The 24,379-nt window shown below is 44.3% G+C and overlaps 1 protein-coding gene across 2 annotated transcripts in view; it reads left to right on the top strand.

Annotated features, from left to right (window-relative positions):
- Window positions 1-24,379, top strand: part of sdk1b (sidekick cell adhesion molecule 1b) — a 236,004-nt gene that overhangs the window by 199,469 nt on the left and 12,156 nt on the right. For both annotated transcript variants that reach the window (XM_076728478.1, XM_076728479.1), the window contains exons 28-37: window positions 304-490; window positions 1,411-1,509; window positions 6,134-6,328; window positions 14,254-14,455; window positions 18,051-18,154; window positions 18,303-18,373; window positions 19,206-19,344; window positions 22,434-22,490; window positions 22,638-22,739; window positions 24,138-24,253. In XM_076728478.1, the coding sequence (XP_076584593.1) occupies window positions 304-490; window positions 1,411-1,509; window positions 6,134-6,328; window positions 14,254-14,455; window positions 18,051-18,154; window positions 18,303-18,373; window positions 19,206-19,344; window positions 22,434-22,490; window positions 22,638-22,739; window positions 24,138-24,253 (1,272 nt within the window). The remainder of the gene's footprint in view (window positions 1-303; window positions 491-1,410; window positions 1,510-6,133; window positions 6,329-14,253; window positions 14,456-18,050; window positions 18,155-18,302; window positions 18,374-19,205; window positions 19,345-22,433; window positions 22,491-22,637; window positions 22,740-24,137; window positions 24,254-24,379) is intronic.

Raw genomic sequence — 24,379 nt, 5'->3', positions numbered from 1 at the left:
TGAGGTTTGCACCGCTTGGGGGCAGCAGTAGCAGGTTATGAAAACAACAAGATGAACTGGCACATTAGAAAGTGCTACAGTCTACGGCGACGAGTCTAAGGGTGCTGAGCGAGTTTGGTCTTTAGCGGTATTATCACAAAATGCACATCACCAACCTTATATCCTTTAAAGCTACCAAAGCTGCTGTAACCAGAGTGTAACCTGCAGGATCTATCTCGATGTATATGTTCACTTTTTTATCTGTGTTTCTGATTCTGATCACATGTGTGCCATGCATGCCTGCCTCTGTGCGCCTGTGTCCAGGTGCTGTACAGCGAGAAGGACTCAGAAGGTCCCCCCAGTGTTCAGGTGGCAGCAGGAGAGGGAAGCGTGTCACTGCTCCTCGGGGCTCTCCAAAAATACATGGTGTACATGCTGCAGGTGCTGGCATACACACAGATGGGTGACGGCCCCCCCAGCAACCCCATACTTCTCCGAACCAAAGAAGATGGTAGGATCCCGCTCTGTGTTTGGGCCTGATCACTGACCTTTCTGTCCAGCAGTTTGTTCAACACTTTTGCCTTCTTCTCACCTCAGTGGCTGTTTTTCACCTCTTTACTCCTCTGCTGTCAGCACAGCCAGCAGCCTCCCTCAGTCCACTGCATTCAGCGCAGCCCTCAGACCCCCACCACAGCCCAGACATGGAGAACATGTTGTGTGCGTGTGTGTGTGTGTGTGTGTGTGTGTAACATGTGCAGATCTGTTCAGATGCAATCATAGCAGACTTTCCAGGATGGCAGCAACCTGGTCTGGTCTTTTTGAATAATAAAACACAAGTACACGGGCGCACACACACACAACCACGCTCAAAAGTACACACACAGCAAGACTTACATGTGCACACTCATACTCATCCTCTATCAAACAGTGTCACGTTTGGAAAGTTTTTCTCATTTCACGATGAAACAAGAACGGGAAAGTCAATTCCCGGCAATGTATAATGAACCTCCGTCCTGTCTGTCAGTCAGACACATACACATACTGTACACACACACGCACACACACACACATACACACTTTGACATGTATTCGGTCATGTGGAACGTGTATTTTTATCAGGAAGCAAGACATTTAATAAATAAAATTACATTTTCTATTTTGTGTCCTTTAGAAGTGCCTCTTAAAAATGTATAAGATGCTCACTCTGTGTGTGTGTGTGTGTGTGTGTGTGTGTGCGTGGAGAGCATATGCACATACATCTGTGAACCTTGGGACCGTCATACCAGCTTGGTAGAATATAAGTGCTTGATGTAGAAATGCTCTTTTCCATCACTATTGAAGGAGTCTCTTTGTGCGTCTTTCTGCTGCTCTTTGTATATATTATTACCATTTCATTCTGCTGCCAACGCTCGTCTGTGCTTCTCTCTCCAGTCCCAGGCCCCCCTGTCAGGATGGTGTTTCCAGAAGTTCGACTGTCATCAGTAAGGGTGGTTTGGCAGCCACCCACAAACCCCAACGGCATCATGTTAGGTACAAAAATGAATACACACATGTGCAAGAAATGAGATATTTGCAACAACAACAACAACATTGGAATCATAATCCTGTGTTTTACGCTTGTGATAACAATAGATGTATTTTCAGTTGCTGAAGGACAGAGCCTGGCTTATAGAGAGAGTGAGTTAGCTGTTTTAAACAGGTGCACACACACACACGCACAGATACACACACACACACACACGCGCGCACCGCTGTGATCTTTCAGGGAAGGAAGGAAGTAAAAGCCGTAAAATGGAAAAGAGCTGATTCTGTTTTTAGCTTTCAAACAAGGGTCAGCTTTCTCCTCACTACTCCCCACTTCACTGCCAAGGTTTGTGTGCTTGTGTACGTCGGCGTGTGTGTGTGCGCGTGAGTGCGTGTGTGTCAGTGATCAAGCTTGTACCTGGGAAAAGGACTATTATAGCTGCTGAAGCGAGACACCTTCCCAAATGCATACATAGCCTCACACATAAACACATATCACTTGTTTCTGAAACTGCGAAGTCCAGCATGCAGAGTGAATCAGAAAGAACAGATTAATGAAGAACAAGAGAGGCGAGAGGAATGCGAGCGCTGCTGAGCTGGAAACAGAGAACACTAGGCGACAGCAGAGAAGAGATGTATGGAGGTGAGGGGGACAGGTGTGTGTGTGTGTGTGTGTGTGTGTGTGTGTGTGTGTGTGTGTGTGTGTGTGTGTGTGTGTGTGTGTGCGCGCGCGCGTGCGTGTGCGTGCGTGCGTGTATGTGCTGATACTACACAGAGGACTGGAACAAGTTTAACCAACAGAGTGAGGACAGATTTGGAAGGTAAGGACATTTTGGCCAGTCCTCACTTTCTGACAGAGCACCAAAGGGCTGTTTGAAGGTTAAGGCTTGGTTCTGAGGGTAAGGTTAGAATTAGGTTGTGATGGTTAAGGTGGTAGGCCAGCCCATATCATCAACTGGTGGCCTGTAGGTCAAATCCAACCCATAAATACCTGAATATAACTGAATTCAGATAATGTGTCCATCTGATGTTACACACCAGTGGAACAGGCCCCTTCCTCCTGAGAGTGACTGTCCATTAGCTTGCCAACCCCTGACAACGAACCAAAAGGTCCGTAATTTATTGTTCACCCGCTGTGCAGATCGTCACAGAGACTCATGCAGAGGTACAAGAGGATTCACGTGAGTTTAGTTTCTTTTGTTGAAACAAGGACTCATTCATCGGTCGCTGAACTGGGGGTTTTGTACAGAGCACTGACTGCCTCCTTAGTGGAGGTCTTAACTAGTTCAGTATCTAGTTATCATGATGGATTTTCAATGTATTTAGGAGTCAATCAAAAGAAATTATTAATTCATTGATTAAATAATATTTTGTTATCGGCCTTACCTCAGGTCTGAGGACCCCTGGGCTACAGAATCCATTACCTCAATGAGTGTCCTCACAAGGATAGAAGTACAAGCATTTGTGTGTGTGTGTACGTTTCACAGAGGGGAGGGAGTGGAGCTTGTCCTCTCGGTCGGGGAGGGAGTCGAGCAGGACAGTGTGAGTGATGTGTGACTGTATTGTAAGGGGGAGGACATTTAGTGCGACACCACTATGTGACAGAAGGATGAGTGGGAGGGCAAATCTCTCTCTCTGGATCACACAAACACACACTCCTGCTGTGTCCTTGCTGAGTACGTGGTGTGTGTGTGTGTGTGTGTGTGTGCGTGCGTGCGTGCGTGTGCGTGTGTGTGCAGAGACCGTATGGGTATGTGTGTACCTGTGTGTGTTTATGCAGATACAAATAACTGTAGTCCCCCGGTTTCTTTAGTACTGCCTCATTTCTCCTTGGGTTCTCAACCCATAGGGGACTGACACAGAAGGTGGACAGAGGAGAAACAAGACCACAGAAGCTGCACAGTCTAATTTGGCACATGGCAAAGTGAGGCATTTTTGTTATCACATGACCTCTCTTTGAATGTTACACAGCCACACGAACATCCCAGTGGCAAATACAAGCTGCATCCCAAGTCCACACTTCATATTATTTCTGTGATGTCTTGAGTATGGGTTATGTCCATACACCAAAGCAGGGCAGCCCAAAGCGGGGCAGCCCAAAGCAGGGCCCAATTCTGCACCAAATTGTTCTTTGTGCTTTTTTACTTTTCATGAAGTAAAAATACTCTTTTAAAGGACATTTCACCCAAAAATCAAAAAATCCTTTTTCCACACTCCCCTGTTGTACTGTCTATTCATCCAGATTGTTTGGCCTGTTTTGGGTTAAACTGTACTTTTACAAATGTATGATTCCTAATCATGAATTATTTTTCATTATCTGAGCACAGTGACACTGTCTGAGGCAGAGTGACACTTTGCACAGGAGGTCAGTCAGTTAAGGCAACTCGGGATTCTGGTTCCACTCTGCATCTTAAAAATACAACACAGTAGGTGTCTGCTTATGGCCTGTGGCCCACCATTGAATTTCAGTTTTGCCACTCCAAGTTTGGACACCCCGGCGCTGCATAAAATTAAGTACTCAAAAAATCAATGATCGTACTAAAAATGTGTGATTCTTCTAAGTGTGCTGTTGATGAATACCGCTGTTCCACAATGCAGCGCTCAAAGAAAATGGAGGAGCTGCTCACAGCCGCGCAACATTTTGTCTCTTTCTGAAGTTTAATTGACAGTTTGATTGCAGTTGCACTTTGATGCCAGTTGCCTCACATATTGCATCACTGCTTGTTAGCACAAAACTGCATACCACACAGGCTTTCTGCAAAAAATAGTACCACAACAACTGCTTCATTAGTTGTACATACTGTATGGAACAGCAACAATGATGGTGGCGGTGTCTATGTGTGATCACAGGAATCCGTTCCAACAATATATTAGTGTGGCTATTTAATCAGGGATGATTCTATATATGAGAAGGAAAACAGTGAGAAAATGTCAAAAATTAAAAGACAGTATCAGTAAACACAGGAGTAAATTAGTCATCCCCACTTATTTTGATTAATGCATTCATAGTCTTAGCATCTACCGCTTATTCTGGCCTTGCACAAACAAAATATAATAGAAATGCAGTACAAAACAATCCACTTAAAGTAAACCATGAAACATAAGAAGAAGATTCCTCTCTTGTCACATACAGACATTCTCAGAAAAAATAGTGAAATTTGTTCTTTTCATTTTAAGGAGGAGCAGTGGGCTGCCAGTGTATGGCGCCCGGGGACCAGCTCCTGCTCTAAGCCAGTGTCTTGTTCAAGGACACTTACAAGAGAACTGACCTAAGATGCATGCTTTGATGGTGGGGGAAAAACCCACGCAAGCACAGAAAAGCCTCAGCATTCAGTCATAGTTTGGACAGAAGAAAAAACTGTCTATAGATCTTCGGTATGGTGATGACCATGATGAAGCTAAGCCTGGAGGCGTGACAAGACAAGAGATGGACACAGGAAGAGCCTGTTCTTTCTGTTAGTAGCAATGCCATTGCTGAATTTTACATCAACACAGACAAGGCCAGTGAGCACTGAGCAGCCGAAGGCAAAGACATGCGAATGGATACACATTTTGAGGAGGAAGCTATGACCATACATGTTGCATCTTTCCCGTGGAAAACAGAGATGGGCTTTCAATAACATGACACAGTCACCCTGTAATGGAGATTTAGCCTCCTGTAGCTGATAGCAGCGATGTCCTAATGATATTCAGTACAGAAGATAATGCTGTGCTCTGACCCAATTGTTCGGATGCAAGAGGATTTGTTATCTTGCTGTTATCCATTAATCTTCCACACACCGCGTTCACATTAATATACAATCAGAATTTCTGACGAGATTATCACCCGCACAACCAGATTAGGTGCCTTTGAGCAGATTATACCGCCCTCAGTTTTACTGCGAACCACTCACCTCCGCACACTTGTGTGGTTGTGTGTATTTGGTGCACAATGCAATCTTCATATTGCGAGCCTTTGTGAGTCCAGTGGCGTGTGGAAAGCATGGTCGGGGATCAGTGGTTTGAGTGTATGTGTGTATGTGTTGAGGGGTGTTAGTGTTATTACATGGCCTACTGCACATAAGACAGAGGGACAGACACAAGCCGTGTGCACCATGGGTCATAGCCAAGGGGACGGAAGAGAGGTTGTATGTTTATATAATGTGTGTGTCAGGGAATTTCAGTATGTGAGCTGGGATGTGTGTGTGTGTGTGTGTGTGTGTGTGTGTGTGTGTGTGTGTGTGTGTGTGTGTGTGTGTGTGTGTGTGCGTGCATGGTGTTCAATGACAGAATTATGACTTTCTCTCCAGCTTTTTTTTAGATGTTTTTAGTAAACGCAGAGTCTCAGGGCTCAATACATAGACAGGTACTTATGGCAAAGCAGCTTCATAAATCAGATCCCTGCAGAAAAGACACGGACAGTTTCAGGAACTGCAGAGAAGTGTTTGTCTGTCTTAGTGCGGAAATGAGAGTGTGTGGTGCATGGCATTGTTTTCAGGCTTTTTCAATCTCGTATTGTGCTGTCTTTGATTCCTGTGGGCTCTGTGATCTAAAGTAGGCCACAAAAAATCAGAAAAACACACACAAGACTTTCACACAGACTTTCAACTGTCTTCCTTGTCCGTCTGTCTTTCCTTCTGTCCCTCACAAGGTTACCAGATCTCCTACCGCTTGGACAGCAGGGACCCTCAGCGCTGGACCACAGTGGAGGTGGGCTCCAACGCTCGACAGTTCACCGTCACAGGACTCTCCCCTGAGCAGACCTACGTGTTCCGACTGACTGCTCGCACTGCCGTGGGCTGGGGCGAAGAACAGGAAGCCTTGGTTGTTACGACTGAACGTAGAGGTGAAGGACACACACATACACTTTAGTTTTACATACTATGTGGTTAGCCATCATATGTATCTTTAGCCATGAAGACAGACAGACAACATGGTCAGAGAAACAGGGCCAACATGGGATAAAGGTCCCCACCCTCAGTTGAATTACCTGAATCAAATATTTCTTTCCGATATTTCGTTCATTACATTTAAAGCCCTAGAAAACATATTTTTACACTTACTTTTTTTTTTTTTTCACATTTCATAGTTTTGTTTTTATCTGTGCTCTTCTTACTGGTTTGAAATGGTTGGAACATTGTAAAATGGTGATGTCACATACGTCCATGCACCAATCACAGCGCACCAATATTTGAATCAAAATCCGATGTCAGCGTGGGGTCATTGATCTGATCAAACCACACCCACGCAGTCCTGATGGAGCACAGCTCAAAATCAGAGTCCCCCAGGCTTCAGAGGAAGCTGTGACGCCGTCTAACAGCACTCAAAAGTTATTTCCCTCTATTTATCATCATGCCTCTTTGCCACTCGTCGATACAAGCGCCATGGCATCGAACATAATGAGTCTGAAGCTCCATGTGGAGCCGGAACGTGTTCACAGAAGTGTTTTTGTACTACACAACGTTGTAGGGAAAAGAGGTAGTGGAAATTTACCAGAAGTGGCAGGATTTTCTGCAGGATTTTCCACCATTGTGTCAGGCTTTCACTTTCTCCAGCACTGGCGCAACAATTAGATGAAGTGTTGAGATAGATCTGGCTGTGCAAGAGTCGGTTTGCACCATCTGAAGGGACATGCACATGCATCTGCATTTGTAGAACAGCCAGTATGAACGTCCTCGCTCTGAAATGATCTGTGATTGGCCAAAGTCTCCCGTCACAGACTAGATTTTATAAAGCGTGAAAACAGTGAAGAGGAGGTGCGGAAGTCTAGTCGGTTCGACTGCTTGAATTACAATATGCTGAAAGGTTATTAAGGAATTTTCCCCAGTGACTTCTAAAATAAACTGCCTCCCACAGCTTTATTAAATAAAACCTGGAGATGTTTTCTTCAATGTTTATTGTTGCTTATTAAGTCATGACTATTTAATGTTATAGAGAAATACTTAAAAGTTGAAACCAATTTTTCTGGAGCTTTAAGACTTTTAATAGGCCAGTAACATTTTGACAGGCCATAACAGCAGCAGGTATAAATGCCTGAAGGTCTAAGTGGAGCAGAGTCATCAATAATGTTATTTGTTGCGCGTGCGATTGTCCTGCTCAGTCAAAGTGCCAGCTGTGAAAAAGACCTGTAGAAATAAACAGTATGTGGTCGATGGTCACTGATGGGGTTGTTTGGGGACGATGACAAAACTTTACAGAAAGCTTCCATCTCAAGAGCTTCTGAGGCACCAAACATTCACAACCTTTCTCTCATTATATTGAAAGAGGTTGAAACAGTAACAGTTTGTTTTAATTCTGAATCGGTATTGAAATCCACACTAATGAAACAACATGACAAATGTGTTCATTTAATTCCTGTAAAAATAAATTCTCTTCATCGCTGGATAATTCTACAAAAGTAATTGGGTGTAAGCTTGGAAGCTTTGACTAATGAAGAGTAAAATGTACTTTTTTCATGCACACCATGTGTCTCATGTGACATTTGCACCAAAGCACTGTGAGAAACTGTAATGAAATTCACGTTCAAGTATTGTAATTAGGAATTTAAACATGTTGAGTAAACCACAGTATACTTGAAATTCTGTGAATGAGGCAATTTTAAGCAGGACTGCCTTGATTAAGGTTATTAGTTGTACCTGCGCTTTTCAAAACGTTTGCCATTGGAAGTCTGTTGAAGGCTATTTTGTAGCTTTCAAATGGAAAACTTGAAGCCCTACTCAGAGGTGTAATGAGGTGTAGTCGATGTGAAGTCCTTGCAGAGATTAAGAGAAAGAAAAGCAAGCAGGAGCTTCAGGCGCAGAGTTTGGACAGGTTATCAGTGCATCGACAACAAATAATTTGTGGTCGGACATGCAGAATCTATTGTTTCTGTGCATCAAATATTAGCACAAGATAAAAAGTATGACCTTTTCCATGTTGGTGACATTTTACATGCAGAACAAGACCAAGTGACATTTAGAAACTGAATTACATCACTGATGAAGAGCTGCTTGGCAGTAAATATAGATATTGAAATCACTAGGTATTAGCCCTCCTGCAGGGGACATAATGACAGTCAGGTGTTCCAGAATCTGCCCGTGTCCGTGAGACAGTAGTCCATCAGAAAGGTGTGGAGGGGCGTCTGGCCAGCTTTGTGAAATTACCATGAAAAATTGTACATTATTAGACCAAAGACATTTGTAGCATTCAGTGCCTTGGTAGGATCCAGAGAACATGCCAAACTTAATTGACTTGTTGAGTGAAACAACAAGAATTATTAGCCTTTCTCACTCAGCTGTCTCGACACTGGCTGCTTTCTCACAGCACCATGCTCTGTCGTGGGCGGGTGAGAAATGCACATTTAGAAGGTGAGAAAGAGAATGAGAGTGGCAACGTGTTGCAGTAGAAGTCTTTTTTTTTTGCCAAAGAAGAGAGTAGAAAGCAAGCTCTGAAAGCCATAAATCTTACATTCTACAACAAAGTCGTTACCGTTGATCAATAGTTCTGTCTGCACTCTGCAGTCATGGTAATCTTCTCTTTTAGGGCAGCTTAAGTGTTGCTCATTTCTCCTTAACATTTCATCTAATTTTAGCAGTCACTGGCCTCTTCATGGGGTATAAACTGTGAAATCGCAGGAATTTTAAAACAGAAGCACGCTCAAACGCTAAGTATGACAGCCCATGCCGACGGCGAGATGTAGGAGGCTGAGCAGTGACAGTTACTCTCCTAAGACAGTTTTGTCTCTAAAAACCTGTAACAGAAGAAGAACATCCTCCAACACACAGTCAGTGGCCAGAGATGAAGAACAGATTTTTACAGTGACTTGACTTTTAAAGAGGTAAAGCTGTTTTCCTTCAATTTAGAAACAATAAAAAGTTTTTATCCTCCTCATTCAGAGGTCGTGATGCTTTTATCTCATCTTGTCGAGACTTATGCGCCATTCTCTCGTCCTGCTTCAGTCAACTGCTGTCGTGTCTGCAGCTCGTTCAGAAAGAAGCAGCCAGCGTTTTAACTGCTGCCAAATGAAGATTCTGTATATCCCATAGTTTAGTATCTCTGCAGTGGTTGCAGTTTACACATTGACACATTATTAGAAGGAAGAGTTTACTGCTCATAATCAGGAGGATCAATGAAATCTGACTTTTGTGTCTCAGAGGCTAATCTGCCTTTGATGCAGGCCCCTGCTGTGTGTGTACATGTGGATGAGGGTATATAGGTGCCATTTTTGGTTACAGTTCATGAAAGATTTTTGACTCAACGATGACAGGCAGCACTCAAAGAGGATACTTTTCTTAATTCTGAGCTCTAGGCCGAAAAAACGACAGCCAACTGTTCTGATGAGCGTATTTGTCGGTGCAGTTGTGTCGCACTAGCAGTTGCGTCTTGAGTCTTGAGTGCTTTTCATCGTTGTTGCTGCTGATGAGCCTACTGACCTCTGACCCTGTTGTCACATCTGTATACTGCCCCTACACTGCCTCTACTGTTCATGTGTGTACGTACAGGGTGTGTATCATTCATTTCTGAGGACGTGGAAAAGCAACACTCCAAACAGACGCAGGATACACCACGCACAAGTGAACCCACAGTCAAAAGCAAGTCTATCTGTAATGTTGTAATGTTTCGTAAAAACAAGGCCAAATTACAGATTTTTAAAAGGAGTTTTGTGAATGTTTCCAGTCAGGATTACAGTGTTTGTATTAACCAGTGCCCTCTTTCAACAGTGTCTACATCAAAACAGAACCCCCCCCAAATGTTTCTGAAAATGTAAAACAGACCTGCAGGTCGTAAGGCTTCCATCACATAGAAATGACTGCTTTGTTTAACTGTATTAGCTGGAGCTACAAGCCAGAAAATTCAATACAGCAGATCCATCATCCATATAAAGTACATCAGTCCATACCAGTGTTACAGTTACAGGCTGAGTCAGTGATGTTACGTGACAACCTGATCCAAAGTTTTCTAATGCAGTGTTTGTTCTCTGTGCCAGAGCGTAGCCCGAGAAGCCTGACTGTTTCCAGCGTGGACTCAGAACTGAAGATAATTACATTTTCATCCTCAGATGCTGCTTCCAAACAACAGTTTTTTATGGCCACTTGGGGAGCAGCAGATATGAGCTGTAAACACAACACTTATATATTATCACCTTAAACTGTTGATATTGCAAACCTGTTGGCAGACGAACACAGTTGCATGTTTACACATTACAGAGCAACATTCATTAGGGGTGGTGTTTGTGTCCGCCCGATGAATGGAAGTCCAATAATTACACTCCTTTAGCTCTGCGTCTGTCTCCATCAACTCTTGAGAGAAATACCTGACTCTTTAGATATGCTGATTAGAGCGGTGACAGTCAACCAGAGCAGTAAAGTTGCAGGCCGTTAAACCCAAACAGTGAGCTGAAAGATGCTAAAATGCTCTGGTTGTTTGATCCGGAGTTCATTTTAAAATATTGATTACAGATATGTAGATTTGCCGTCTTGATATTTTTGTCTTCTCTCGCCAGTATGCCTTCAAACTTTTAATAATAATCATCTCATTTCAAAGACGTGTTTTGTAGAAAGTGAGATTTTCATAACTTTTTTGAATATAAAGCAGGTCTGGGTGCTCTATAAATACTATGGAAGTATCAAAACGCTCAATCCACTGAGACATGCACACAGCCCGTATTCAGGAACTGCCTTTAAACGAGCCATCTCACAACTACACAATCACCGCCATCAGCAACATCCCCCAAAACAAGGGACAAGATTTTGGTTTTGGAAGTGTTCTGGATTCTGTTTACAGTCCAATTGTAGTCCGAGAGGTATTGACTAATCACATTTGAGCAGGCTTTGGTTTCATGCAAGTAAGCAGTCGGTGTGGCGAACAAAAGCGGTGGAATGCATCGGCCAAACAGCAGTCTCAGAACCCACCAGCTATTGTCTGATGTCGGTTTAGCTTTTTATTAGCTTTTTTAAGTTTACCTGTATTCAGTTGTCTGTTCATAAGAGATTAGCCAAAATGTTTAGGTTGAAAGTCAAGCTGCTACTTGGACTGTTCACAATAACATGCACATAGAAAAGGAAGTCTTGGCCAAGATATCTGTTATCTCTTATTCGATATATGCTGGCTACATCGGGGGGCCTGAAATAAAGGTTGTTGCTCTCAGAGGCTAAATCTTCCCCAGATGATTGTCGATGGGCTCCAAGATTGGCGTTTGTATAACAATCTATGAGCAGGGTAATATAACCCGTTGATAAAGATACCTGCAGAGCTTCCCCGAGCTGAGAAGAGCTATCCCGCCCAAGTGAAATATCACTTTAAAAATAAATTTACAGTGGTGTCTCAGTAGGCTATCACATGAATAACTTTGGTTTGAACGTGGCACACAGCCTGTGATATATGTCAGCCTTGATCTCTTTCTCCAGTTTTCTGTCAGCTGGCTCTGTGTATGTCTAGTAAAGCATTGAAATGCTACAAAAGTCCCTGTATTCAAATGTGACAGTGACGTGAATTTTTATGAAAACCTGGAATCATGATGTCAGATATTCTATTTGGAGCTATCCGCTTGTGTAGTGCATTTTAATTGGATCAGATATCATAACATCAGCAGCATCATTATCAGGATTTCTTCAGAGTAGAATTTAGTGGTTCTCTGTTCCACTTCAGTAACATAATGGCCTATTCTCACTGCGAGATAGACAGAATAGCCTAATAGAGATCTCTTTCTGATGATGCTGAAGAGACCAACTTAATCCCTAGAAAAAGAAAATTGGCTTTTTGAGTGTGGTTGTGGATGTGTGTGAGGCAGTGTGCTTGTGCATGAATGAATTAGAGAAAACCACAACTCCCTCTAGAGAGATTTATCTCTGCTTGTTTTGCTCTCCAAGAGGGTGATAACTGATAAGGTAATGGACAACATACAGGAGCATATTTAGCAGAATTCATCCCCCAACAACAGTATTTTTTCCTCCTCTCACCCCATTTCTTCTTTCTTCTACACGTCCAACACACTCCTCTGCTCTCCCTTGCGTAGCAGTAAACAGTCATGTAAGTGCTCAAAGGGCAGCGCTTGTTCTGACAATTATGAGTTCATTATCAGAACATGATCTTAACTGTGGAACAGAACAAGAGGAGAACAGACAGGAGACGCAGATGGTATCAGGAAAATGAAGGAGGGAGGGAATAGTCAAATCTTGAGGGGACTGAAGAAGAAGGATGTGATGGGAGAGGGGAGGCAAACAGATTTGACTTAAATTACTTGTGATAAGGATGAATGGAGGAAGGCAGGCCCGTGTGTGGATGTCAGGCTGTGTGCATGCGTGTGAGCGGCTGTGTTATTGTGCACATGTTTGAGAACATAAGTGCAGATTAATTAAACTTCAGAGAGAATCAATAATGCTTTTATTTCTAGACTTAATCGATAAGGTGATGCCCCTAAAATTAAACAGTTAAGCCCCCCCACCATGTTTTTGTTTGTGTGTGTGTGTGTGTGTGTGTGTGTGCATGTGCATGTTTGCATGCACGTCTACTAATCACACAGCTACTGCCAACACAGTTGTACAATGATACTGACTCCCAGAGCCATCTCTCATCTTCTAATTGAATAGCAGACAAGTACACACATACACACTCACACACACACTCACACACACACACACACACACACACACACACACACACACACAGTCTGTTGAGAAATTGTTCCTTTGATGCTGCAGTGGTTCAATGTCTTGTTTCATTTAAACATACATATGCAGTGCAGCAGTCACACTGATGTGTTTGTGATGTAAATGTAGGCTGCACATGTCCCGTCTTACAAGGTATTTGCAGCATATGGTTTTTAATAGTCTCCATTTGTCCAGGTGAGGATTCGTTTTAGCATGCATCGCTACAGGACATTCAAGGAAAGACCAGAATTAATAAGTGAAGTAACATATCGAATGCAGATGCTTCTATACAGGGAACTCAGCTTGTTTATAAGCATTAATGTGTCTTGGTTACACTCAGCTCTCTGCAGTAACTTGGCTCCTTACATGTCATCTATATGAGCAGCCGGGTCCTCTCATCGGCTTTTTACACGGATGCATATGTATGACAGAGACTTCAGACAGAGAAAGTATAACTGCATACCTGAAAAGGAAAGATTATTACAGGTAGCTTATTTTGTAATGTTTCCATCCAAAGTGCCGCTAAAATTGAACCTAACTCAAAGTACCCTCCTGGAGTCTGAACATGTCTAAATATGTTTCTACCATGACACATCTGACTGTTTGTAAAATTCATCATATGAAGAGAAGCTATGCTGTCTCGAGCTCGCCCCCTCACTGTGGTGTCAGTCCCCCAACACACACACACACACACACACACACACACACACACGTATGATAATAAGAGCACTGAAGTTATTCAGGAGGCGTGTGCTTGTACTTATCTCCAATGCAAAATGTGTTTGCTATGGAGATAAGTGTGTCTCTGTCCTTTAATTTGTCACTGTGTGTTTAAAGCTCTTTACGAAGTCTGTATCTGATGAATCGAAATACACACACATGGGTGTTTGTGGTGGTGTGTGGTTACCTAATCACATAATGCTAAACTACTAAACGATGTCATTTTGCACACGAATGAATGTTTCAAATGTATCAGAATATCAACCAAAGTGTTTTGTTTTTTTTTCCAAATTGAAATTACTCTACCAATCAAGTCATTTGTTGCTCTTTCTTCCCTCTCCTGCTCCCACTTCCACCCCCTCCCTGCTCATCATTATCTCTCCTCTGCCTCTTTCCTCTTTTGGCCACCTTACCACATCCACAGAGCGTCCCCAGCCACCCAGGAAGTTGTCTGTCCCTCAGGATGAGGTGGAATCTCGCCGTCTCCGCCTTCACTGGGTGACGGGTGGCTCCGGCTCCTCCCCGCTGAGGTACTTCACTCTGCAGGTCAAAGAGCTGCCCAGCGGGGACTGGATCACACACACGGCTGACATCTTGTACAACGTGACCACCTGGACTGTTGACAGGTACACATGTGCACATATGTACAATCATACACACGCACATGAATGGCAACTGCCTGTTCGCTAAGCCCCTCCCCCAAACAGATGGCACCCCTGTCATGCTTTTTTAAGTGTTAAGAAAAACCAAAAACACAAGAGCAAAAATCTATGATGGGCATGCTTGCTCTTGCATAAGATGCAAATGTTAGCATGGCTGGCTAACTAGCTTGCTATGTACAGTAATAACCCAGAGTTACCTCCATGAAGCCTTTCATACATGATGGGTTGCAGGTTACATTATGAAAAGCTCCGTTCACTACATCCACTGTGTTGTATTTCCCCGCTGTGTGGAAGCCTGTTGTGGATCAGCGTGTATGCCAACATTAGCATCTCTGTCCTGCTCTTTATGGGATTTTTTGGAGGTTAACATTCCAGCAAGGTTAACCAAGACAGTATTACATTTAACAGACCTATCAGGTGTTCCTTATCCCAAAAGCCTGTCGTGATATTAAAAAAGAAACATTTTGAAAGTACGCTTGCCCAAATATGTTAGCTAAGCAGCTCAGAGTTATGTTTGAATGAAATAACACTCTGATTTTACATTGTTCCATCATATTTACAAACATTAGATTTTAGACATCATATTTATCATATCTACATTACATTATTCTTGAAATATCAAAAGGTAGGCAGCGGAAATGGTGTTCAAGTAACTTGTTGAGCTAACATTAGCTTAATTAGCTTGCTAGTTCAAGCTGATAAAATGTTCAGCTGACAAAATCAATGGTCGCTGGCTGTCTCCCTCTGCCTGAAGTCAAGGACCCATTGTTTCTGCTGCTGTGGTTATTGTAAACCTCATATGTTCTCTGCAAGAACGGGAAGCTTGACAGGCTTAGCAGCGGTACCAAAGGCGAGGCAGGGGTTACTTAGCAGTCAGTTGGCCATCTCAAGTATCCTTGAAGAAAACAGGAATGAAAATTCCACATCCCTTACAGAGTCCCAACATGGCAGCTTTGGTTAGCATGAAATGCTGGACTCGAATTAGTTAAAGCAGTCGCTAAAAAATCTTGTTATGTTTATGCATCCTTGAAGAGAGGAGTGGACGGTGGGGGGGGGGGGGGGGGGGGGGGGGTATTGTGCTGTGAATTGTCAAAGCAAACAACAGAGAATTAGAACAGGAAACGGAAAAGTTTTATTTATTTAGCACATGACGTGCCGAAAAGGTTTGTGGACAAAAAAAGACATAAACCAGAAAAAAACCACCAGGGAGAGCAGAGTAATCGTAATCACTGCAGAAACGTGGAGGATCTCAGTCACCTAATCACACAGGCACAGCAGGAACTGCTCTGTCTTCTTCTCTTAACATTTTTTTTTTTCTAACTCTGCCTTCGTGCTTTCAAGTTTGTGTGTGCCGTTTGTCTGTTGCCTCTCCCCACAACCGTTCTTACCTTTTCATCTGTCATTCCTCTCGTGTTCACCACCTCCTTCCTTCCTTCAATCCATCCATCAACAGCCAGCGCTTTCAAAAACCACAAGGCCGACATTTTTTTCCTCATTCATCCTCGAGTATCACATCAACTCATCCCTGGGACGAGGGTGTCTTTCCTATCGCATGTCTTCTTTATCCATCCATCTCTGTGTATCCGTCCTCCTCTTCGTCCTGGTGAGACTGTCATTACGGTAGCAGGTGATAATGGTCAGAATGGATGCGACTTCCCTGACGGCCTGAGAAGCAGATCTATGATGAGACTTTACTTGTGTAAAGTGTGTGCTCCCCACGTTGTCTTCTGCTTCGTGACTGTTGCGAATTCTATCACAAGGCTATTTGAGATGCTGAAGAGTGTCTGCACCAGCCTGTTTCAGCCTGCCTCGGGGAGAGTCTGCCATGATGGTGGTGCTGCTGTTGTTGTTCTGATGCAGTTTTTGAGCTCGTTCTATCACTGAATGCTCTCATTACAGCGCCGGATGGAGGAATTAGCGTACATCTCCACATGCTCACGCTCATACTTACTTGTCATCTATCCTTAATTGTTGCTCTCCACTGAGACGTCTTTGGAACCAAAACATCGAAGTCCCCAGGCTGATGCACACATAAACACACGCATACAGAAAGCACACACTCTCAAACACCGTCCTTAACGTCCTCCCAGTGCTGTTGGTACCGACCCTCTTTGAGCTTACTGCCTTTGATGTTCTATTCCTACGATACCCACAACCCCATAGGGTTTTTTCTTGTCCCTCATTGGGTCCATCTCATTATTATACAAGAGACACTTGAGCAGGTCTCCTGTTGCCTGCTGAATATCTAACTGGTCTCCTCTAGTCTTTGAGGTAAATACATTCTAGAGATGGACCTTGGAAGTAAGTGTGTGAGCAGTGATAGAAGGTGGGGTGGAATGACTTCTTGTTACAAATTATTAAATTGCTCCTCTTAACTTAATAATAGTTAAATCAATGAAAAATTAGGAGAAATGACTGCTTTGCCACCGCATGTCCTTTTGAAATATATGTTATCAATTTCCTTAAGTGTGTAGCAGTGTGTACATTTAAGCTATTAGCATGCTGAAAGACACCGTAGCGCACAGTTGTTCAACTGCTCCCTAACAATGGGTGCATGCTCAGTGGACTGATTGTTAAGTGACTCTAGAGTAAAGTGTTTTCAAAATGACTGATGTGCATTGATATTCTGTGCTTAGTAATGCATTCACCTTGCTTAGAGGAGAAATGCAGATAAGATGTTGCGCTAGTATGGCACTAAAAATACTTTGACAGTGGAGACAATTAAGAAAGGTGTGAGCTGATTATTATTCGAGACCTTGTCTGCTCTTCAGAGGCCACTGAGAGAGCAGAGCGTGTCAGTGAGTGGGGGAGAAGGTGGTTTTGGGAGGAAGTTATTCCCAAAGTGTTAAAGACACCCTTTTGAGTTTCTGACCACTTTTTGACCACTTGTGTGCAAACAATTCAATGAGCGGGTCATTGTATTGTTTGCGCGTTGCATGCGCCTTTTTTGTGTGTTTTTGTGGTAGAGTAAGAGGAGAGAAAGACCACAAGCTGATGTAGACGATGCACAGTCAAATCATTCAAAAGAAGGCTTCACAAATGTCTTTTGTTTGTACCGTGCTACAGACGCTCACAATGCTGTTTGGTGAGGAAGTGGTTTACCTGTCTTACTGGCTGAATACAAATGCAATGAATGCATCAGTTGGTTTAGTAATTAAATCACATTGAAAATATCATGAATCACGGCTGAATTATGGCCAAACATCTATTGGAAATAAAATGGAAATATCATTTTTAATGATGAGTGAATGCAAATATCAAAGGAAAACTGTCCGTAGGCAGTGAGATTTTCTTTGCACACAAAAGGTAGACAGGTGGACCGCACTGCAACCACTCAAAGTGCTTTACAACACATGACACATTCACCCATTCACACACAGAGCAATTTGGGATTCATAGACTGCAGGAGCCAGAGATCAAACCACCAACCTTCTGATGAGCCCCCCCATAGATAGATAGATATTTAAGAGAGGAAGAAATGAATAGCCTGTGAACGAAAGTTATATTTATTTGCACTTTTCGGCCATCTGTCCATGTGTATGTGTGTTTGTGCCTATAGGCTGAAGCCCTTCACATCATACAAGTTTCGGATGCTGGCCACCAACGATGTGGGAGACAGTGTCCTCAGCAAAGAGACAGAGGCTGTTACAACCCTGCAGGATGGTGAGAGACTGGGAACACTGATGGAGAGAGGAAGATGACAAAATGTGTGGATTTGGAAACATGATAGAGAAGGAGTGTAACAGGATGAACAGCATCATCGTCTGTATGTCTCTTTCTTCCTCACTCTTTTTCTCTGTTTTCTGTCCAGTGCCTGATGAGCCTCCAGTGATCCTTGCAGTGAAACCAACAACCACTACCTCAGTCCTGGTGCAGTGGAAGGTATTTCCAGGCTCCTAACACAACAGTGATCCCTAAGATACGCATGCATTATATACACACAGAGCTACACAACAAAACTTTGAGTGCAGGTTGATCACCTGCTTGGAGAATGAGACCCCCACAGACTTACTGCGTTCAGTATTTGTGCGTGTGTTTGTGCTTTGTGCGTGTTTGTGTCTGTGGATGCAATTATCATTATTTATTGAACCAGGAAGGGTCAGAGGGCAGCACCGACAGATTGGAGGGATGGCGAGAGGGAGGGACGGACAGACGGAGGGACAGACAGTTCTGGCTGGGGGAGAGAAATGATCAAAATCTTAATGAGGATATACCAGCAGGAGAGATTTTAGAGGGCAAGGGAAGCAAACATCAGCAATGTACAACAACAGAGGAAAAAGAGAGAAGGAACCAAATGAAGGCTGGAGTGCAGCAACAGTGACATGTGAATAGACGGTAAATAAAGCATGGCTACTTCACGGCTTGTCACTCTTCCTCTTCTGTTTGGAAGTGTCTTCTCTCATTCCTTCTAGCCCTATGTCAAAACACAAGGAGGCAATGAAAAACAAAGTCACCAGCAATTTCATCATCCTTTACAAGAGTGCCAAACCCACTGAAGCATCACTTTGTCTGTGTGGGTTACAGCCAGACCAATCCACCAGCCCTTTAAACTGGACTCTGCTGATAAAATACGGCTCTGCCAGCCTGCCAGTGCCCTGTCAGTCACCTCGCTACACCGAGAAAATGAAAATGAGCTCAATGCAGAATTCGCAGAAGTTTCTCTATGAGAAACGGAGTACTAATACTTCTTCATATGCGCCTGTGTGTGTTTCAGCCTCCCAGTGACGACAGTGTCAACGGGATGCTGACTGGATACCGGCTGTATTATAGAGAGCTCCCAGTAAACACCTCCAGTGTCACTGAAGCAGAAGTCCAGGCAACCAAAAACAACACCACAAGTGCCCTTATTACGAGTGAGTATCCATGCTAATGTTGACTGTTCGTTGAGCTCTGCCACCCTTACTTGCTCTTGCTGTGCCTGTCAGCCCTGACGTTGCTCAGCAGATACGCAGTTTACAGTGATTAAAGTGATTCTTGTTATTTGAAATGCTTGGTAATTTTTTAAACTTGATTGCAAACAGGGGTACTGTCGCTGGGATATTTTTATCAACTGTGATAGCCAACTGAATTAGCGTTAGCTCCATGAGTTGGTTAAAGACACATTCTCCGGTCGACTTGACTTGTTTCCAGCTGACTTATTTTATAAGGAAAACACTTTGGATATTTACATACACCACCTACAAACAAACGTCAAACCGAACACCAGCGAAAGAAAAGACGTCTCTCTGACTGTAGCTTCAAGATGTGTCCTGTGGCCTGGAAGTGGAGTTTTACAGGCTCAAAGTAGTTCAAGAATCCACTGCTTGATAAATAGGTGTTCCTATGCTGAGGATTCAGCTTAATGAAGCCGCCACGAGTGAATGTCAGTGTTGCATGCAGATATTGTTCTTTGAAGGTATGTATGAATGGGATCCCAAACATCATCTTCTGGTACTCACCTGAGTACCTTACTAAGGTGTTATGTGCACCCTGCACAGACTTATTTTCACTTAATGTTTTACTGGGAACATTTCAAGAGAAAATGCTTTTAGGATGAGGAGAAACAAAATTTGCTTTGAAGCATTAAGTACATTAACAATGTTTACAGGGTTACAGCTTCACTTTGTGTTTACTAAAGATCTTTTTAATGGTTTATTCTGCAGTGCAAAACCAGCATTTTCAAGCCAGTGTACAGTGTTTTTGAAAAGATTGTTTTTCAGAGGTCCTTGAAGAAAAGATGTTTTCAAGTGTATCCTCGTTACATGATACCAGGGATGAATTGTGTAGCCATGATGAGAAACTGAGCAAAGAGCCCTCAACGGACCACAGTTCCCTTTCAGTAGATTCACTCGGTACAACACATATTGTATGGGATATCATGCCCCCACGTGGCCTAACTGAAGACACCTCTATTCACGCCTTTATGGCAGATGACCTGTGGTGACTTATGTGAGGCCCCGCCTACACATATATACGTGCACCACCACAGTCATCCTTCAGTTCTTATGCTCTTCACCTCGCTAAGAACACCTCTACCGAGTCAGGCTAATTAGCTGCTGCTGGTTAGCTCGGTCTTGTTGTGGCTACTGCCGACCCAAAATTAGCTTAACTGCCCCTGTTGGTGTTAGCTTCTGCTACCCGTGGAGCGCTGATTTCGCCTGCTTGTTCTGGCTCATTGTGTCTCAGTATGAGCGCGCAGCCTAAGCAAGCGAAGGGAAAGTCTTCCGTTCGCCCCTGTCCTGAGGGGTGCGGCTTCTCCCTGCACAAGAAGGACTTCCACGAAGCCTGTCTCGTCTGCCTGGGAATTGTCCACGCCAGGAAAGCGTTGACTGAGCCCGGGTCTTGTGAGTACTGTCACCAGTCCGGTGGTGAGGAGCTCTTGGTCAGAGACCCCATTGAAAGCTGGGCAGACCACATGGAGTGTGCTAGCAGGGTAGCGGGGTTAGAGCCGGGTCCCCTCGAGGGCGCTAACCAGCCACTACCCGGGCTAACATGCTACCATGATGAGGAGGACGTCCTGGACATCGGTCTAGACGTGCATGGTTTGTCGGAGGATGAACAGGAGCCGTTGTTGTCGGGTCAGTACACTGCCACTGCTGCGCCGGTTGACCAGGCCAACACATCCTTCCTCTCACTGTACCGTCGTGCAGCTGAGAAACTAGAAGTGGCTTGGCCCTCTCCTCCACCGTCTCAGAAACCGTCGCGGTTCTCGGGGTTTTTTCTTCCTCCTGAACCGACGAGCGTGAAGAACAGCCTGCCCATGTTCCCTGATTTTGTCGCGGAGCTCACCTCGACATGGAACAAACCGCTGTCTACCCGCGCCACAGTGCCCGGCTATGGTCAGTTTTTGGACCTGGAGGGGGCTGAAAAGGCTGGTTTGGTCAACCCCCTGCCCATGGAGGTGTCCCTGGCAGCCTATCTGGCCCCAGCCCAGAACCATGATGTCGGCGGTCCCACCATTCTCCCGTCCAAGCACTGCAAGTTCTCCGCGTCGCAGCTGGAGAAAATTTACCATACTCAGGCGAGCACGGCCCGTGCACTGAGCTCAATCACAATGCTGCAGACGTATCAAGCAAATATGTCTGGCGGAACTCGGGTCATGAATGCCTCCCGACAGTCCACTGTCCCCTCTCCTGAATGAGGTGCGAGTCGCCACGGATTACATCCTCCGTGTGTCCCGCTGTGCAGCGCTCTCCCTGGGGAGAGGGATGGCTTCCACGGTAGTGGCGCAGAGACGCCTGTGGCTGACTCTCTCTGACGTTCCGGACCGGGACAGAGCGGTCTATCTGGACGAGCCAGTGTCGGCTGAGTGTTTGTTCGGTCAGTCGCTCGACGCCATCCAGGCTAAGTTTGAGCTGAGGAAAAAACAGACCGAAGCTTTGAGCAGCATCATCCCTAGACGTGATGCTAAGCCCAAGCAGCCAGCCGGTCTGCACAAACCGGCCCCAGAAAATGTTATGAATGTAATTTCTGTTCCCTGAAGGAGAGGAACGAGGTACAACACTATGTTGCCCCGCTGCGCAGCTGGGCTCGGTGAAGAGCGGTTATCGAACTGAAGGATGACTGTGGTGGTGCACGTGTATATGTGCAGGCGGGGCCTCACATACGTCACCACAGGTCATCTGCCGTAAAGGCGTGAATAGAGGTGTCTTCAGTCAGGCCACGTGGGGGCATGATATCCCATACAATATGTGTTGTACCTCGTTCCTCCCCTTCAGGGAACATTCATAACATTTCGTTTTCTTATGAGGCCACCCATGTTGCGCTAAAATATTCTTATTTACTGCACAGCCTCAAGTGCTTCATACATGTACAGACTGAGTATCTGCTCGACGATTCTCTTCACGAAGTGCACTGAACATTTTCCTCTTCAACACATTTTTTTGAATGGCATTATAATTACACAGTTTATTGTTGAACTTGAAACATATTGATTTACGCTCCTTCCATCTCTCTTCCCAAGCCAAGAGCACCTTCAAGACAGTCAGCAGTGCCTCGCTTACAGAATTTGAGTTGACACGTAAGTAATTTAAGACTGCACTGGGAAGTAAAGCTCCTGGATCTGTATGTTTTACATTTTGTTTGAGTAAACCTGATAAGTGACCAACTATGTGATTTACATGCATGTTGTATAAATGCAAATCTAAGTATTTTGATTTCTTTGTAGAACTAAAGAAGTTCAAACGCTACCAGATTGTTATGACGAGCTACAACATTATCGGGGAGAGCCCACCCTCCACTCCAGTCGAGGTGTCTGTCGGAGAGGCAGGTAGGTGGAAACTCAAGAAAGCTGTTGGTCACAGTTTCAGTGTGTGGTCATTTCCTTTCACCAACGTTTACACTTGTTGGATAAGGCCAGAAGAGCAGTTTCATTGTTGAATGTTGTTTTTCAAGCGTCTTCTCTCCCCTGTGTAACACATTTAGCACGTTGTTGCATTGTGGCTATATGAAGGAGCATTTAGATAGAGCTGAGCCTTTACATTGTCTTACATGAGTTACTGTGGGGTATAAAGATCCTTCTTCTTCTTTTAATCTATCCTTACTTCTCAATATATCACTCTTTAAGCATGAAAGCACATCCTTGACCTTGGAAATAGTAGTTTAACAGACCAATCCCATCTCAAGTTCCACTTACTTGCTTCTTCTCGAGCGTTCAACCTTATCATATGGTTTTCATCAGCAGATGGAGTTTGCTCAGATGTTATGGAGATGGATCTGTTCACACACAAGCTCAGTAGCCATCACGGTTTCATCTGTCGCGAATCATCTGTGTTTGAAGACTGTGTGTTATGATTGAAACCTCTGGAAGAAGCCAGTAAGAGGAGCTTACTGGGATTGTTCCGTCTGCTTTCTGTCACTCTTTTCTCTCTTTCATTGTCTCCTGTCTTTCTCTCATTGCCTTTGAGAGGCTCACTGGTGTTCCCTTATGGTGTGTGTGTGTGTGCGTGAGAGAGAGAGTGTGGACACATCTGAATGTCGTCAAAAGCTGCACAAGGTCATCAGTTTTGCAGTAATGGCCCAACCCCTGTTTAAATTTCACCGGAGAGTCAACCCATGGATCCATTAGACAGACAGGAGAGCAAATATAACTCTAATGCATACACACACTCACTCACACACACACACACACACACACACACACACACACACACACACACACACACTCTACTACTACTACTACTACAAGGCAGACAAACACACAAAAGCAGAGCGCAGGTGAACAGATTTGCACTTTATTATCGCAACACCAACACGTAAAATTTGCAATTTCTCTCACCATCTCACACTCCCTCCATCAAACCAACACTGCATTCATATTCAACGGTTGTGTGTTGTGTGTGTGCGTGTAGGCCATACATATCACATGCAGAGGAGTGAGAGGTGAGGATAAGCAGGGGGAGTGGGAGGGGGAGGCAGAAAAAGGCTGAAGGGGGATGATGAAATGGGGTGATATGGCCTTTTCTCTAGCCTCAAGTGCACACTGCTGAGTTTCATGCATATGTGTGGTATAGTGGAGTAACAAGGTACTGCCTTAGGCCCATTCTAATTGGAAAGGTAGAGCATATCTTCCCTACTTCCCATTCTAACACACACACACACACACACACACACACACACACACACATACACTCAGCAGCAGTCTAACCAAACGCCTCACTCTCTACAGCCCCGTCGGTGGCCCCTCAGTCTATCAGAGTGTCAGCTGTGTCTCCCTCCATCCTGGAAGTGACCTGGGACACACCCCCCCTCGAGACTCAGAATGGACTCATCCAGGGATACAAGGTGACACCCAGAAAACAAACACACCAACGCGAATACACACAAAGAATTCCTTGTGACAGACACATTCGCAGGACAAAAAAAACAGACCCAGACGTTGGAGTACTTAGGTCATGAGTGTCCATGCGA

The sequence above is a fragment of the Chaetodon auriga genome, chromosome 4 (assembly GCF_051107435.1).
Source record: "Chaetodon auriga isolate fChaAug3 chromosome 4, fChaAug3.hap1, whole genome shotgun sequence".
In the NCBI taxonomy this organism is placed as follows: Eukaryota; Metazoa; Chordata; class Actinopteri; order Chaetodontiformes; family Chaetodontidae; genus Chaetodon; species Chaetodon auriga.
Note: the sequence above shows the minus strand (reverse complement) of the source record. Positions and strands in the feature narration are given on the sequence as shown.